Source organism: Nicotiana tabacum, chromosome 23, assembly GCF_000715075.1.
Source record: "Nicotiana tabacum cultivar K326 chromosome 23, ASM71507v2, whole genome shotgun sequence".
NCBI classification, from domain to species: Eukaryota; Viridiplantae; Streptophyta; class Magnoliopsida; order Solanales; family Solanaceae; genus Nicotiana; species Nicotiana tabacum.
This window is the reverse complement of record NC_134102.1, coordinates 25,421,291-25,435,102: the sequence shown is the minus strand read 5'-3', so window position 1 is coordinate 25,435,102 and position 13,812 is coordinate 25,421,291. Positions and strand designations below refer to the sequence as shown.

Genomic DNA, 13,812 nt, shown 5'->3' with positions numbered 1-13,812 from the left:
ATATCTCTTCGTGTTCTGAATTGTCTTCATTACTCCAGCTTCCAAATGATTTGCTCTTGTTAAAACCTCTGGAAACCTTTCGTTTAAGATTAGGACACTCAGCTTGAACATGCCCAAATCTTCCCACTCATAGCATTTGCCATCATTTTTGTCTTGTTCGTTATATTGCCTAGTTTGCTTGGGTGGTCTCTTGCCTCTTCTTGTATTCCTGTATCTCCTCATTAAACCATTCATGTTCCTTGATACCATGGCAATTTCTTCTTGAAGAGCTTCCGGGTCGTCATCAATATCATTGTCTGCTCTTTCAGTTCTAGCCATGAAAGCAACTGTTTTCTTCTTTTCTTCTTGGTTTATTTTCTTGAAATGAGTTTTCTCGAAGGCTATAAGTTCTCCTCGAAGTTCATCGTATGATAATTTGTTCAAATCCTTTGATTTAAGTGTAACCACTTTTGTCTGCCAAGTAGTGGGTAGACTTCTCAAAATTTTCCTAATTTGATCACCACTTGAGTATGGTTTGCCAAAAGCTTTTAGATCGCTAATGATTTTGCTAAATCTGGAAAACATCTCTTCAATGGATTCTCCTTCTTTCATCTGGAAGAGTTCATAGTCATGAACCAACATGTTAATATGGGTTTCTTTCACTTTATTGGTTCTTTCATAAGTAACTTCAAGTTTATCCCACATCTCTTTGGTTGTATCGCAACTGGAAAGTTTCTCATATTCTTCACCACTTATAGCATTATAAAGTAGATTCCTTGCTTTAGCATTAACTTGCACAACTGCCATTTGTTCATCAGTATATTCATCTATATCTTCAGGATCAGCAGGTGGTTGAGCAACAGCCGACAGAGGATAGTTCCCCTTTTTGATAACTCGTCAGACCTTGACATCATAAGACTTTGCGTATATTTCCATACGCACTTTCCAGTGAGAGAAATGTTGTCCATTGGAATATGGTGGCCTTACTTGCGATGTTCCTTCTTGGAAGAGTGCTCCGACAATAACTTGATTAGCCATGATCTTTTCTAACAAACTGTTAAGCAAATGAAAAATGTGAGCCTTACTCTCCTACCAATTGAAAGTATAAGAGGGGGTGAATTGCTTATTTTAAAATTAATTATTATAAGTTGACTGGTTTTCCAATTAGTTGACTAGATGTAATAGCGAGATAATAAGAAGTGCAGAATTAAAATGCAAAAGTAAAGTGCAGGAATTAAAGACATTGGAGTTTTTATACTGGTTCGGATACAATGTGAATCCTAATCCAGTCCCCTTGAGTTGCAAGGGAGTTCTCTTTCAGTGATTGAGTTTCTTGAGTACAAAGTGAATGGTGTAGTTTACACCAACAGCTCAGTTTTTATGTCACTCGTTTTTTTTGATATAATGCCTCACCAGTATTTTTCTCACTTTCTTCTCTAACTTGTTACACAGCAGATCTAGTAGAGCTACAATGTTTGTTTGAAGAATAACAAAGAGATGGTAATTGGTTTGATCAAATTATGTCTCTCTAAGACTTAAGGTTGTATATAAATACTTTGTAGAAGACCGTTACTAAAAAGATTTGCCAACCTAAGAGATTTGATCCTTGGAAAGAAATTGATTCTTTTCAAGAATAAGGTTAATTCTCGTTAGTCTTCCTTGATGTGTGGACTTTGACATCTTTCCATTTTTAAGTCTTGATAGCACCAGATTTTCTCCTTATTTCTGGGTCCTTCCAGTAATATCTACTGATTGATTATCTTGCGGATCCTCAATTATTCTTTTCCTTTTTAACTCTTCAATCAATCTCAAGTTGATTATCTCGCCGGATCGTCAATTCTTCTTTTCCTTTTGAATGCTTCAATCAATCTTTGATTGATTTCTTCCTTCTACTTTGATTGTTTCTCTTTGTGCACTTCGATCTTGGTTGATTTCCTTGAGTCCCTACACCAAAAGCAATTATATTATTTTTTTCATCATTAAAACTAAAACCTAACACTACACTCGTAGGATTTCAACTTCACTAGCACTGAGCAAACTTCATAGTACAAACTATTATAACCTAGGAATTAATATCTTAATCCCTCACCTACTTGTAATAACTCTATTACAAGCCTCTTTGTAATAACTCTATTACAAAGCTCACAACTCGACTAACTCTAGCCAAGACACAAACACAAGGTTTATGGTTTTACAAATGGTTTCCTACACAATGCTTCTAGCTAAGATAAGTAGGAATTACAAGTAGATCACTAAAATAAAGGTACAACAAAACTAAGGACATATGGTAACACAATGCTGGAAACTAGTCATTTGTTCTGTTGTTTCTTTGTTCTTGAAGTCTTGAAGTCACTCAAAATTGGCAACATACTTGAGATAGAAACTTGATAATTTTGGATCGGTCAAGTGTGTGTTTTTCCCTTGCTTCATGTTGGTAATATACAAGTAAGGTCACTTGGATGATGCAAGCAATTATCCGGTACAAGGCATGCTCCATAAAGTGACTGATACACTGGTTTCACTGTTACGTGTGTGTAGAGAAATAGTGTATCGACTTTACAGTTGTAGAGAGTTGACTTGTACTGTCAGCAAGGGAACTAATATCCACTTGTTCCCTCTGTCATTTCTTTGAATCAAGTTGTTGTAACTGGTGCCAAACTTGAGACTTGTTGTTCTTGAGCACTTTGAGTATGTGTAATAGGTTCTCAATCTGGTTCTTATTATGAAGTTTGTTAGATCATCAAAATGCAAAAAGGCATATAAGAGATTGCATCAGAGGACCGGGTCCATTTAAGAGATTTTTCTAGGTTATTCTTAACTCTGCCTAGATCTTCCTGAAGTTGTCTGTTTCTTTCAAGTTCAACACACAGACTAGATGTCACCATTTTTAGCTCATTTTCAAGCTTAAGGTATGCCTCACTTGCAAATTCCTTTCCCTTTTGAGTGTTCCCAGAACTGTATTCCCATTTTAGTTCCCCAATGGTTTCTTTAACATCCACAACTACCACCAACAAGTCATGTCTCTCATGCTCTACGTTTTCAATAATCTCAGTTAAAGCATCATTTTCCTTTTTTAAATCCTCAATGCTTTCTTTTAAGTCAACCACTACGACTACTAGATCATCTCTCTCATGTTCAACCTCTCCTAGTTTTGTAGTTAACACATTTTTGTCATTAATGAGATTATGATAAGCATCAATTAGGACATTTTCCAAATATATAAGCTTTTATTGAGAATAAGACTTCAAATGTATTTGAACGTCCAGAAAAATTTACCTCATCGTCGTCATCATCTTCGTCCTCATCAGATTTTGCCATCAAGGCAAAGATAGAGTCATATTCAGCTGCTTTGCTTTCAACAGCCATCATGGAGGTGTCACCTTATTCATCATTTTCCCCAGATGCACTGGAAGAATCGCCCCATGCGGCAAGAGCTTGCTTCATAATATTGTCAGCAACATCTTTTCTCTTGAATCTCCTGTCACGGACCGAGTTCCTCTAGGCTGTTTTGTCTGTGTTATGCTTGTACTGGTCTTGCTTCTGCAGAGGACAGTCTTTGATGAAATATCCTGGCTTCCTACATTTATGACACAAGTCATAGCCGTTTGGTCTGCTGGAGTTACCCTTTTTGGAATGCCTCCATTTCTGCGAACCATTTTCTGAAGCCTTTTTGTTAGATAGTCCATGTTAGCATCCTCGCCACTTGAGTCATTATTGTCGGCCTTGAGGAATAGGTTCTTCTCCTTTTTGGTTTCTCTTATTTTCTGGTCCTTCTTTTTCTTCATTTCATAGGTCTTCAGATTTTCGATGAGTTCATCAATGGTCAGCTTTTGCAGATCCTTTGCCTCTGTGATAGCATTGACTTTGCTTTCCCAAGGACCAGGTAATACACTAAGTATTTTACTGACAAGTTTGTTCCTTGAAATAATCTCTCCTAGAGAGTGAAGCTCATTGATGATGGAGGTTAATCGAGTGTGCATGTCCTGAGTGGACCCATCATCCTTCATCCTGAAGAGTTCATACTCAGTGGTGAGCATGTCGATCTTTGACTACTTGACATGAGTTGTTCCTTCATGTGCGGTATGGAGAGCCTCCTAGATCTCATTAGCAGATTGAGAGGCAGAAATTCTATTATACTCGCCTGGTCCAATACCGCAAACAAGGATCTTTTTTGTTCGATCTCTATAGCTTTACGGTCAGCATCGTTATACTCTTTCCTTGTCTTTGGAACTGTCATTGCTGGCTCGCCAGTGGTCTTCATGGGGACGAAGGGTCCATCGCAGATAACATCCCAGAGCTCTGAATCTTCAGCCAAGATAAAATCATGCATCCTTGTCTTCCACCATCTGTAGTATTATCCATTTAATCTTGGTGGTCTGTAGGTTAATTGACCTTCTTTAAAGTTTGGTGGAGCAGCTATGTGGATCCTTTCTAGGTGTTAGCCTTATAAAAAGAACCTGCTCTAATACTAGTTGATAGAAACTTAGGGTCCACCAAACTGTATAGAGAACCTGATTCTCTATCAGTTTCCACAGGATGTACACAATCAAAGATAAGTAAATGACACAGCAAGTTTTACGTGGAAAACTCCCAACTCCATGATTAAAAATCACGACCTACACTCGTAGGATTTCAACTTCACTAACTGAGCAAACTTCATAGTACAAACTATTGTAACCTAGGAATTAACCTCTTAATCTCTCACCTACTTGTAATAACTCTATTACAAACCTCTTTATAATAACTCTATTACAAAGCTCACAACTCGACTAGCTCTAGCCAAGACACAGGTACAACAATGCTTCTAGCTAAACTAAGTAAGAATTACAAGTAGATCACTCTAACAAAGGTACAACAAAACTAAGGACATATGGTAACACAGTGCTGAAAACTGATCCTTTGTTCTGTTGTTGTTTTGTTCTTGAAGTCTTGAAGTCACTCAAAATCGGCATCATACTTGAGATAGAAACTTGATAATTTTGGATCGTTCAAGTGTGTGTTTTTCCCTTGCTTCATGTTGGTAATATACAAGTGAGGTCACTTGGATAATGCAAGCAATTATCCGATACAAGGCATTCTCCATAAAGTGATTGTTACACTGTTTGCATTGTTACGTGTGTGCAGAGAAATAGTGCAGCGACTTTACAGTTGTGGAGAGTTGACTTGTACTGTCAGCAAGGGACTACGTCTATATTTTGCTTATTTGTACATTGTCTTTTCATTCTCTCACCTTCATGTGTTTTCATTTAGCAATTGGAAGTTAATGTTGTCACACCCCTTTTTTTACCTCACTAACCCCTTTAAAATAAATAAAAAAATTTGTAAAGCTCACAAGAGTTTTCAATTAGAAAGTAACAAAAATTTGTGTTCAAAAGATTTTGAGAGTCGTCACCTGACATTTGGTTTCAGTGTGTCAGGTCACCATTTTTAGAAATGATTTGTTCTTTCGAAATACATTTAGACTCTAAAATTGACTGTACCATAGATTCAGGTAAGGGGGTTCATTTAACTCGGGGAGAAGGTGTTAGGCATTTCTCGAGTTCCGTAACTAGTACGGTTACGCACATGATCAAGTTGGCTTTAAAATATTCAAATTGAGGTTAAAACACATAAAAAGGAAAGCAATCACAAAAGAGGATCAAGGTCATCCCCACCTAATAAAAGAAAATAAAAAGAGAGGTAAAGTCCTAAATACTAATATATACTATACTTTTCCACGAGGTTAGTCACGGCCTCCAAATACATGATACTACGGGGCATACCCCGGATAAAAATATATACAAAGTCTACGGGGCATTCCCCTGAAAATAAACTAAAGGGAACGACCTCTCACCTTTCAAGCTAAAACATAAATACCCTAAAAGTTTGCTTACCCAACTGTTGACTGCCTAAACATACTACTAGCGGTTAAATTAGTAACGCAAAAATAAAGAATTGACAAAAATCTTTCACAGCTCAAATTGTCACATGCCAAACAAAATTCAATCCAATATCACTTTGACCTAATTCACGTTCATTTTAGTCCACAAATCCCTCAGCCTATTATTTCTCGTTAGTTTTCCAACTTAGAATCTCTGCATCTTAATTCCGTAACTCTTCTTTTTTCCAAAAAAGTATCTTAAGACTTAATTCACCTTCATGTTATCAACTAAATGGAGCAGTTGCTCAAAACACAGTAAATACTTCTGTTAAGGCTACAGACCATAAAAATGACATATCATCCACAATATATTTAATTTAAACTCAAAAGATTTACACAAAATTAAGTATATGTAACACAGAATCATACCAAGAGCAAAATAAAGAGCATCATCTCACATAATCAGTCAAACAAAATTATGGGCATACAAGGTCAATAAAATCGGAGTGTGTGTTAGGAAATGGACCTCAAAACAGAATCTGACTGTGACTATTGAAAGCTTTGAAACGCGAAAGCAACAAAATTGCGTAGAAATACTTGACCGAAACTGTGGAACAGAGCCTGGACCGGAAAAATCGAACAGAGACCTCGAACGGAGAATCCAAGCGGACAACCTCACTGACTCAAACTCTCTTTTGTTTGGATGCCTCACCGGAAAATCCTAAAATCGGCCAGATTTGAGCATATATGAAGGTTTCCAGTTGAAACCAACCTGTTTCGACGGATATCGCCGGTGTTTGAGAGCTCGCCGGATTCTGAAATAGTAAACCTGAATAAAATCTCTTGAGTTCTTTAAAGTACGGTGACTATTATGATTGAGAACGCGGAAGAAGAAGGCTTCAATGGTGGTTTCATGGTTGAAGGGCGGAGGATATGCGGCTGAAAACCTGAAAATCCGGGGGAGGTCGGCTTAGAATGGAGGAGTTGAAGGGTTTCCTATGGGAGGTGGGCGGCTGATTTCTCAAAGTTTTTGGAAGATCTGGGTTTATTTGGTTTTTTGGGGGAAAATGAGGCAGCAGAGGCGTATGTATTTTTGTGGGGCGTGCTACTGCTTTTTTTTATTGTGTTCCTAGGGTTAGTGAAGGGTGGTTTGTCTTAGGGGTGGAGGAATTCGGTCTCTCTAGGGTTAGGTTTTTTGTGAAAGATGGAGTTTATATATGGGGGTATATGGAAATATAGACCATTGGATTAGAGGGAAGTAGATGGCTAAGATTAAATATTGCATTTTAAGTGGAGAGTGGGCTAATGGATTAGGAAAAATAAGCATTTGTCTTGCTGGGCCACTAAAATCCGAAAATGAGCTCTTAATTGACCCAAATTCAATTCTTTCTCAATGAACAAAAATAAAATAAAAATAAAAATACTACCAAAATATACTAATTAATCTTAGTTAATAAGAATAAACTATTAAAGTGAACTATATATATAAATGAAAATATTTTTGGCATTTTTTAAATGTTATAAAAAGGTAGAGAAAACTATGTTAAAGTAATGGTAAAAATTAAAATATTATCACTATAAAATACTAATAAGCTTAAATAAATAAATAAAAGGATAAAATAAAAAGATATATAATAAGAGAAGAAATACTATAAAACTATTTTTTGTGTTTTTAAACTTATTTTTTAAAATTAAAATTAAAAGTTGATTGAAATCTTATTAAAATAAAAGATAAGTTAATATTTTTAAAATACTGCTTTTAAAAGTTGCGCGGGTCAAAAATTACGTGCTTACAAATGTATATCAATACCTTCAAGTAGATCCATGTCTTTGGTAATTAAGCTTATAAAATTGTACGACAAAACATGTTACCATATGGTTGTCAATTGTCATGATCCAATAATTGTAGGAAGTATGTAGCAAGACCCACCAGGGTTGTAGTGTAGTGATAAGTACTCCACCATCCTTAATCAGAGGTCTAGAGTTTGAGTCCTGGTGTGTGGAGTTGTCTTTGTTATGAAATGCTTTACCCACTTAATGTGAGACTTTTCCGACACGAAATCAAATTTAGTCGGGTTCCAATGCAGGTATCAAACACTAAGTGAAAAACTAAAAAATAAAAAAAATAAAGGAAGTATGTAGGTATGACTAGCCACAGCTTAAGCAATGCTACCTTATCTTCGCCATTATTTAGACTTCACGCAGTGATCAATTTAAATCTGTTTGTGGATATTGATAAAGCTTCTTCATTGATAATGCTTCCTCTGTTCTTTTGCTTCTCAAGTAGTATAATTTTAGACCTTTACTAGGGGCACACTCTTTGGATAAATACCTCCAAGAAATCCAGTTCAAAACCAGTCCAAAAATTAATGGCGAAACTTAAAAAATTTGTTAAGAGTGTTGAAGGGCGTTTCAGATTAATATATATGTAATATGTATAAAAAGGTACTACTTGACGTATATACACAATATAATTTTTCTGTGCATGAGTTTTCATCTGATCACTCTTGAGCCTATGTGGCTCGGTTACTGCCCAAGATTCCCATGTGTACAAACTCAAAGTGGAAACATTTGTCATACTAGTAAAGCAAAGTTATTATAGAAAGGTTATTCGGATTATAAACATCCTAGTCCATGCAACTTCAGCCGTAGTCCTGAAACTCTTCTTATAGGTAGAAAAAGCAAACCAGGTTATAAGGATAATTAGGAATATCAACACCCCATTTCCCAGTTGTAAACTACCTTCCAATTTCATGTGCGAAGGCCTCTCTGTAACTCAAAATTATACTTTTCATACTGGAAAAGGCATGTTGTAAACCGATTACTAGGAATAACGTCCTAATGTGGACTAAGTTGCAATTTTTGTTGCCAATTTCTAGTTAATGCACCCATAAGAAGCCGACAATCCCCCGTATGGAGCCACCATCATTTCGTCTAGTATGTACTCTCGGGTCACCACTTCTCCGAGTACAACAAAATATGAATAGAGACAAGACTCACCTCCCCTACTTTGTCAATCACAAGCGTCTCAGTCCCACTAAGATGGCGAGGAAACTGACTTCCAAGAGAGATGCTTTCGCAAGAGCCCGTCTGTAGATATTGAAACTCTTCTCAAACCAGAGACACATGTCATATAAATCTTACTAGGAATATCAATAAAGTTGGACAAAGTTACAATTTCTGTCCTAGAGAACATGATTATCAATACTCAAAATGACATCCTTTCATACAAGAGAAATAAACAAGGGAAATAATAGAAATATTATTAGGAATATCAATGTTCAATCTGGACTAAGCTGCAATTCCAGTCCCAGATTGCCATAAATGGATACTCAAGAGTAGTAGAAACTCAATGTACAGTAGAAATCTACTTGCAGAATTCCATGACCCAAAAATTACAGACACAACATATTAAGTTAACGCCTTTGAATCCAGCTTCAGTAGCCAAGGCTCGAAACTCCTCTTCCGATCGCTCTTTGCCTCCAGGATTTTGAGCCATCATGATCAAATCACATTGCGAAACGCCAACCACTGCGGTGTCAATGTCTGGTTTCACTGGTAAAATGGCCTCAACAACAATCACCTTTCCATTGTCTGGTAGAGCCTTGTAGCAGTTCTTTAGCAACTTGAGGTTGTGACTATCACTCCAGTCATGAAGAATCCACTTCATTAAGAAACATTGAAATCTTAGTCGTTTTGGCACGTTATACAAAAAACACTATATAGGTGACTTATTCTTATCTAGTTACCCGATACCTGTATTGATTGGAGATGGCAGGTAGCTAGTGGAATTAGTCGAGGTACGTGTTAGCTGGCTCAGACATCACCGTCATAAAAAAAAATAATCGTTTTGGCACGTTATTCCGCTTCCAAATTAATAAAACTACTTTTTTTTTATTTGTGCAACTTCTATTTATTACTACCTCCGTTTCCAATTTGGCGAACTGAACCGTAAACGTTTTTTAAAAAAAAAAACAAGAAATAATTTATCACTTTTCTGCTAAACCTATGTGACTCCTCCAATTAATTTGACGTACCTTCATAAAAATAGCATCTCCTTCTGGAACACTTTCAAACATATCTCCCCCAACATGTTCCACCCCTGCAATATTATTAGATGAAGTTTAATTTAAGTAATTGATAGTGCACAACACATAAGCAAATCATATATCACAATTCGCAGAGCTCAACCATTTTGTTCATGTGGTTTAGCAAATCATACATATACATGTATATATATTGCAAGATCATCGACATGAAGATTTGTATACAAGAGTAAGGGTATTTGGTATAAAGGAAAATGTTTTCCTTGAAAATATTATTTTGAAAAATGAGTAGTTTTATCACTATTTTCCCATGCTTGGTTGGTGAGTGGAAAAAAATCCGAAAAATATTTTCTAATGTTTAATTAGTAAATAGAAAATATTATTTTGAAAAATATAAAATTTAGGCAAACACTATAGGGTGGGGGGCAAATGGTTTAGTTACAAGAGTTCAATTAAAGGAAAGCATAAAATATAAGAAAGTCCAGGATAAATAAAAAAACTAAGACGGGGGAGTTGGGGTGGTGGGTGGGGTTGGGGGAGAGGGGAGAGGGGAATGGGGTGAGGAAGGTTTAAAAAGAGTTTTGGAAAATATTTTCGCTCCTTTTTGGTAAGGCTTACTCCTTATATAATAGAATTCACAAGTGCAATAACGAGCTTAAATAAATTGACTATGATACCATGCGCAAGACTCAGAGCATACAACTCAAAATCCTAAAGCAATAGGTGATGGAGTTCAAAACCTTAATAAACTTTTTTGAGAACGAATTTAACTTGACAGACCTAGACCTGATGATCGAAGTAAATATAATAAACAACAAAATAAGAACGAGAGAAGGTACCAGGATAGGAAGGGGCATGTTGAACAACATGTGGCAAATCAAAATTAGTGCCCTTAATTGTGGGGTATTTAGATGTAATCATCTTGAGGTTAACTCCAAGACCACCTCCAACATCAACCAAAGTTTTAAGGTTCTCAAAACCTTTGTAATTTTCAAGTATTTTTTTCATGACTACAGTTGTGTGATTGATCATTGCCTTGTTGAAAACATCATTGAATTTTGGGTCCGATTTTGGATATTCAAATGCATGCACACCGTGTACCCTGTCAAATGGAACTCCTCCTTCAAGAACTGCATCTTTTAGTTCAAACCTGTAATTTGAAATTAGAAAGAGAGTCAGATATGATCATATCTACCATTATGGTAAGTACTTCTTTATCTTTAACTAAAATTTCAGGTTCGAACACTAATTATAGAATCGTCTTTGTTGTGAGCGTTGCCCCCATCTCCAACAATGTGACACTTCCAGCGAATCCGAATTTAGCGGCCACAGTGGGAAACCAAAAAAAGATACTTATAATATATATGTTGTGCCTCTTTTGCATTAAAAACAAGTTTAGAGGAGTCAAACATAAATCTTTCATTTCAGATTACTAAGCCAATATAATATACCATGGATTATACACTTAATATAGGTTTTGAATTTATATTTTGTTTTCTCAAATTTTTAATGTTCTTGAGCCGAGAGTCTTTCGAAAACAGCCTCTTTAACTTTATAAGGTAGGGGTAAGGTCTCCGTACACACTATCCTCCCCAAACTCTACTTGTGGGATTTCATTGGGTTTGATGTTGTTGTTATTTTGTTTTCTCAAAACATTAGTTGTATATTATAAATTAGGCAGAAGTTACTTAATATAGTTTTATAATATAGATTTAAGTTAAGAGAATAAATTATTAACTTTTGAATTATATATATAGAGAAATTTCATTATTCTAGCGCCGTAACTTTAAAACATTTTTTAGCTTTCTTCTTGAAAGTATCTAACGGCTGCGACGCCTTAATATATAGCGCTCCAAGTTATTCAAGAAGAAAGATCTTTCCAAGCCATCCACTAAAGTTTGCTTCTTTTTTTGGTTTTCACTGGTGTTGGGTTCCATTTTTTAGTCTCATTAATTTAGATTCACGTTGGGTAACGCTGCGTACAATAGACCTGGTGATGCGGTCCTTCCCCGAACCCCGCGCATAACGGAAGCTTAGTGTACCGGGTTGTCCTTTTATTGTGTAAGGTCTATTCAAAGAGAAAATACTCCCTATTAAAAACAAATTCATTCCTGTGGCTCGAACATCAAACTCTGATTAAGATGAAGAAATCTTCTCCGATCCATCCACCAGAATCTTTGACAACATTAATAATAAATCCTATTTGATTAAATTATCCTTACATCTTCCTTAAAACACTAATTAATAACCATATTCACTATTGGAGTAATAAAGATGGAATTGAAAAATTAATAATACCTGATTTTCTAGAAGGACAAATGTTTTGTAACAATATTTTTAGGTAAAGTGACCAATAAAAGGATCAGATGGAGAATAATAACACTAGCACATACGACTAACATAAATCGACAAGTAATAAAACTTAAGAATCTTGTCTTGTGAAAAAGGCAACCAATCAATACAGCCACTGCAAAAAGAATACACAGTAGGACAAAACTTACCAGCTGTTTATGAATACTTTATCTTGAAGCAAAGCCAAAAGTGGCCCCATTGATGCACCATCTTCATCTCTAACAAAGAATTTTCCCACTTGTGACAAACCATACACTCTTTTCTGGCCCCCATTATTTTCTTCATCCTCAACAATGGAACAAGTAAACAACGAGTAACTAGCCAAGACATAAAGCATCCTATCTAACATAGTAGCTGCATCAGGATTCTTGCAGTTAGGAATTTGAGAAACAATTTGAGAAGCAGAAAGTTTAGTGTCATTAGATTTGGCTAATATCTCAAAAACTTCCAATTGAATTGTTGAATGCAACACAAAGGGGAGGACTGAAGATGACAATAGTTGCATGGCATATGTGCAGTTACGCTCTTCTTCTGATTGTGTTGGTATTTGGCTTTTGGTTGAGGATTCCATAGCTGAAAATCTTGAGACAAGAATTAGCTATAAGAGTTGTAGTGTAATTATTCTCGTAGTCTTTTCCTTTTAGAGTGTTTTTGTTAGGCTTCACAATCATGTACAGTTGAGTTAGTGCTTTTTATAAGTGTTAGTTGTGACTTTGGTTAAGAATTGTCATAATTGGTTTTCTTGATGGAATATTGGTTGAAATATTGTCTGGTTCTCTTTTGTTTATTTTTCAATTGCACAGTAGCATGTTGGGCAGGTTGGTTGTTGAAGTTTGTCTAGTTATTTCTTTCTCTTTTGAAAGTTTGACCGATAACACTAGTTTTATCTTTTCATGTTACTAATTAAATTTCACCTTTTATGGATATTTTTTATAGTTATATTTTAACCTTAGGCTGTACTCCATCCTAAAAATTAGCTTCCATCCTAAAAATTAGTTTATGGCGACGATTGTTCAAAACTATATAAGAAACAACAATTATCTATTCTATTAACCTAGGACGGAAGCTTAACACCAAACACACCTAACATTGAACATTTGGAGTTGTTCGGAAACATCCGTTAAAATTGAAACGAACATGCGTTTGGAGCCTGGACAATTTAACAAGAGTATTAAGAACCCTAGAGGCTAATGTAGTATCCGGAGACGTGGAGTATACACTTATATATAAAATTTTACAAAAATTACAATAAATAAAAAATATAAACCCATAATTATACAAATATAATGAGTTTAATACGAAAAAGCGTAAAGAATGAACCCAAATTCTAGATCCGTCGCGGAAAAACTCGGTTTCCTTTTGTGAGTTGCATTGTTGCTTCCTGTGGGAGTTGGTGTGTTAAAGTCTGTCTAGTTTTCTTTTTTCCTTTTTTCTTTTTGAATTGCAAATTATTGCCTTTTTGGTAAAAGTTAGTGAACCACTAGGTCCACTAGAAAGTGGACTTAGCCACTTATCAAGTGCGAATTTGCTTGTGCTGGCTGCTTTGCTGTACACGACAATTGGCACATTTTCTTC

General features: G+C 35.7%; 1 protein-coding gene across 1 annotated transcript; it reads right to left on the bottom strand.

Annotated features, from left to right (window-relative positions):
- Positions 1–8,932: 8,932 nt before the first annotated feature.
- LOC107795225 (caffeic acid 3-O-methyltransferase-like) lies at positions 8,933–12,893 on the bottom strand. Its single transcript, NM_001325602.1, is given in 4 exon segments — positions 8,933–9,503; positions 9,877–9,941; positions 10,725–11,035; positions 12,387–12,893. Coding segments are annotated over 4 exon segments (1,095 nt in total). The 5' UTR covers positions 12,809–12,893; the 3' UTR covers positions 8,933–9,206.
- Between the last annotated feature and the right edge of the window lie 919 nt (positions 12,894–13,812).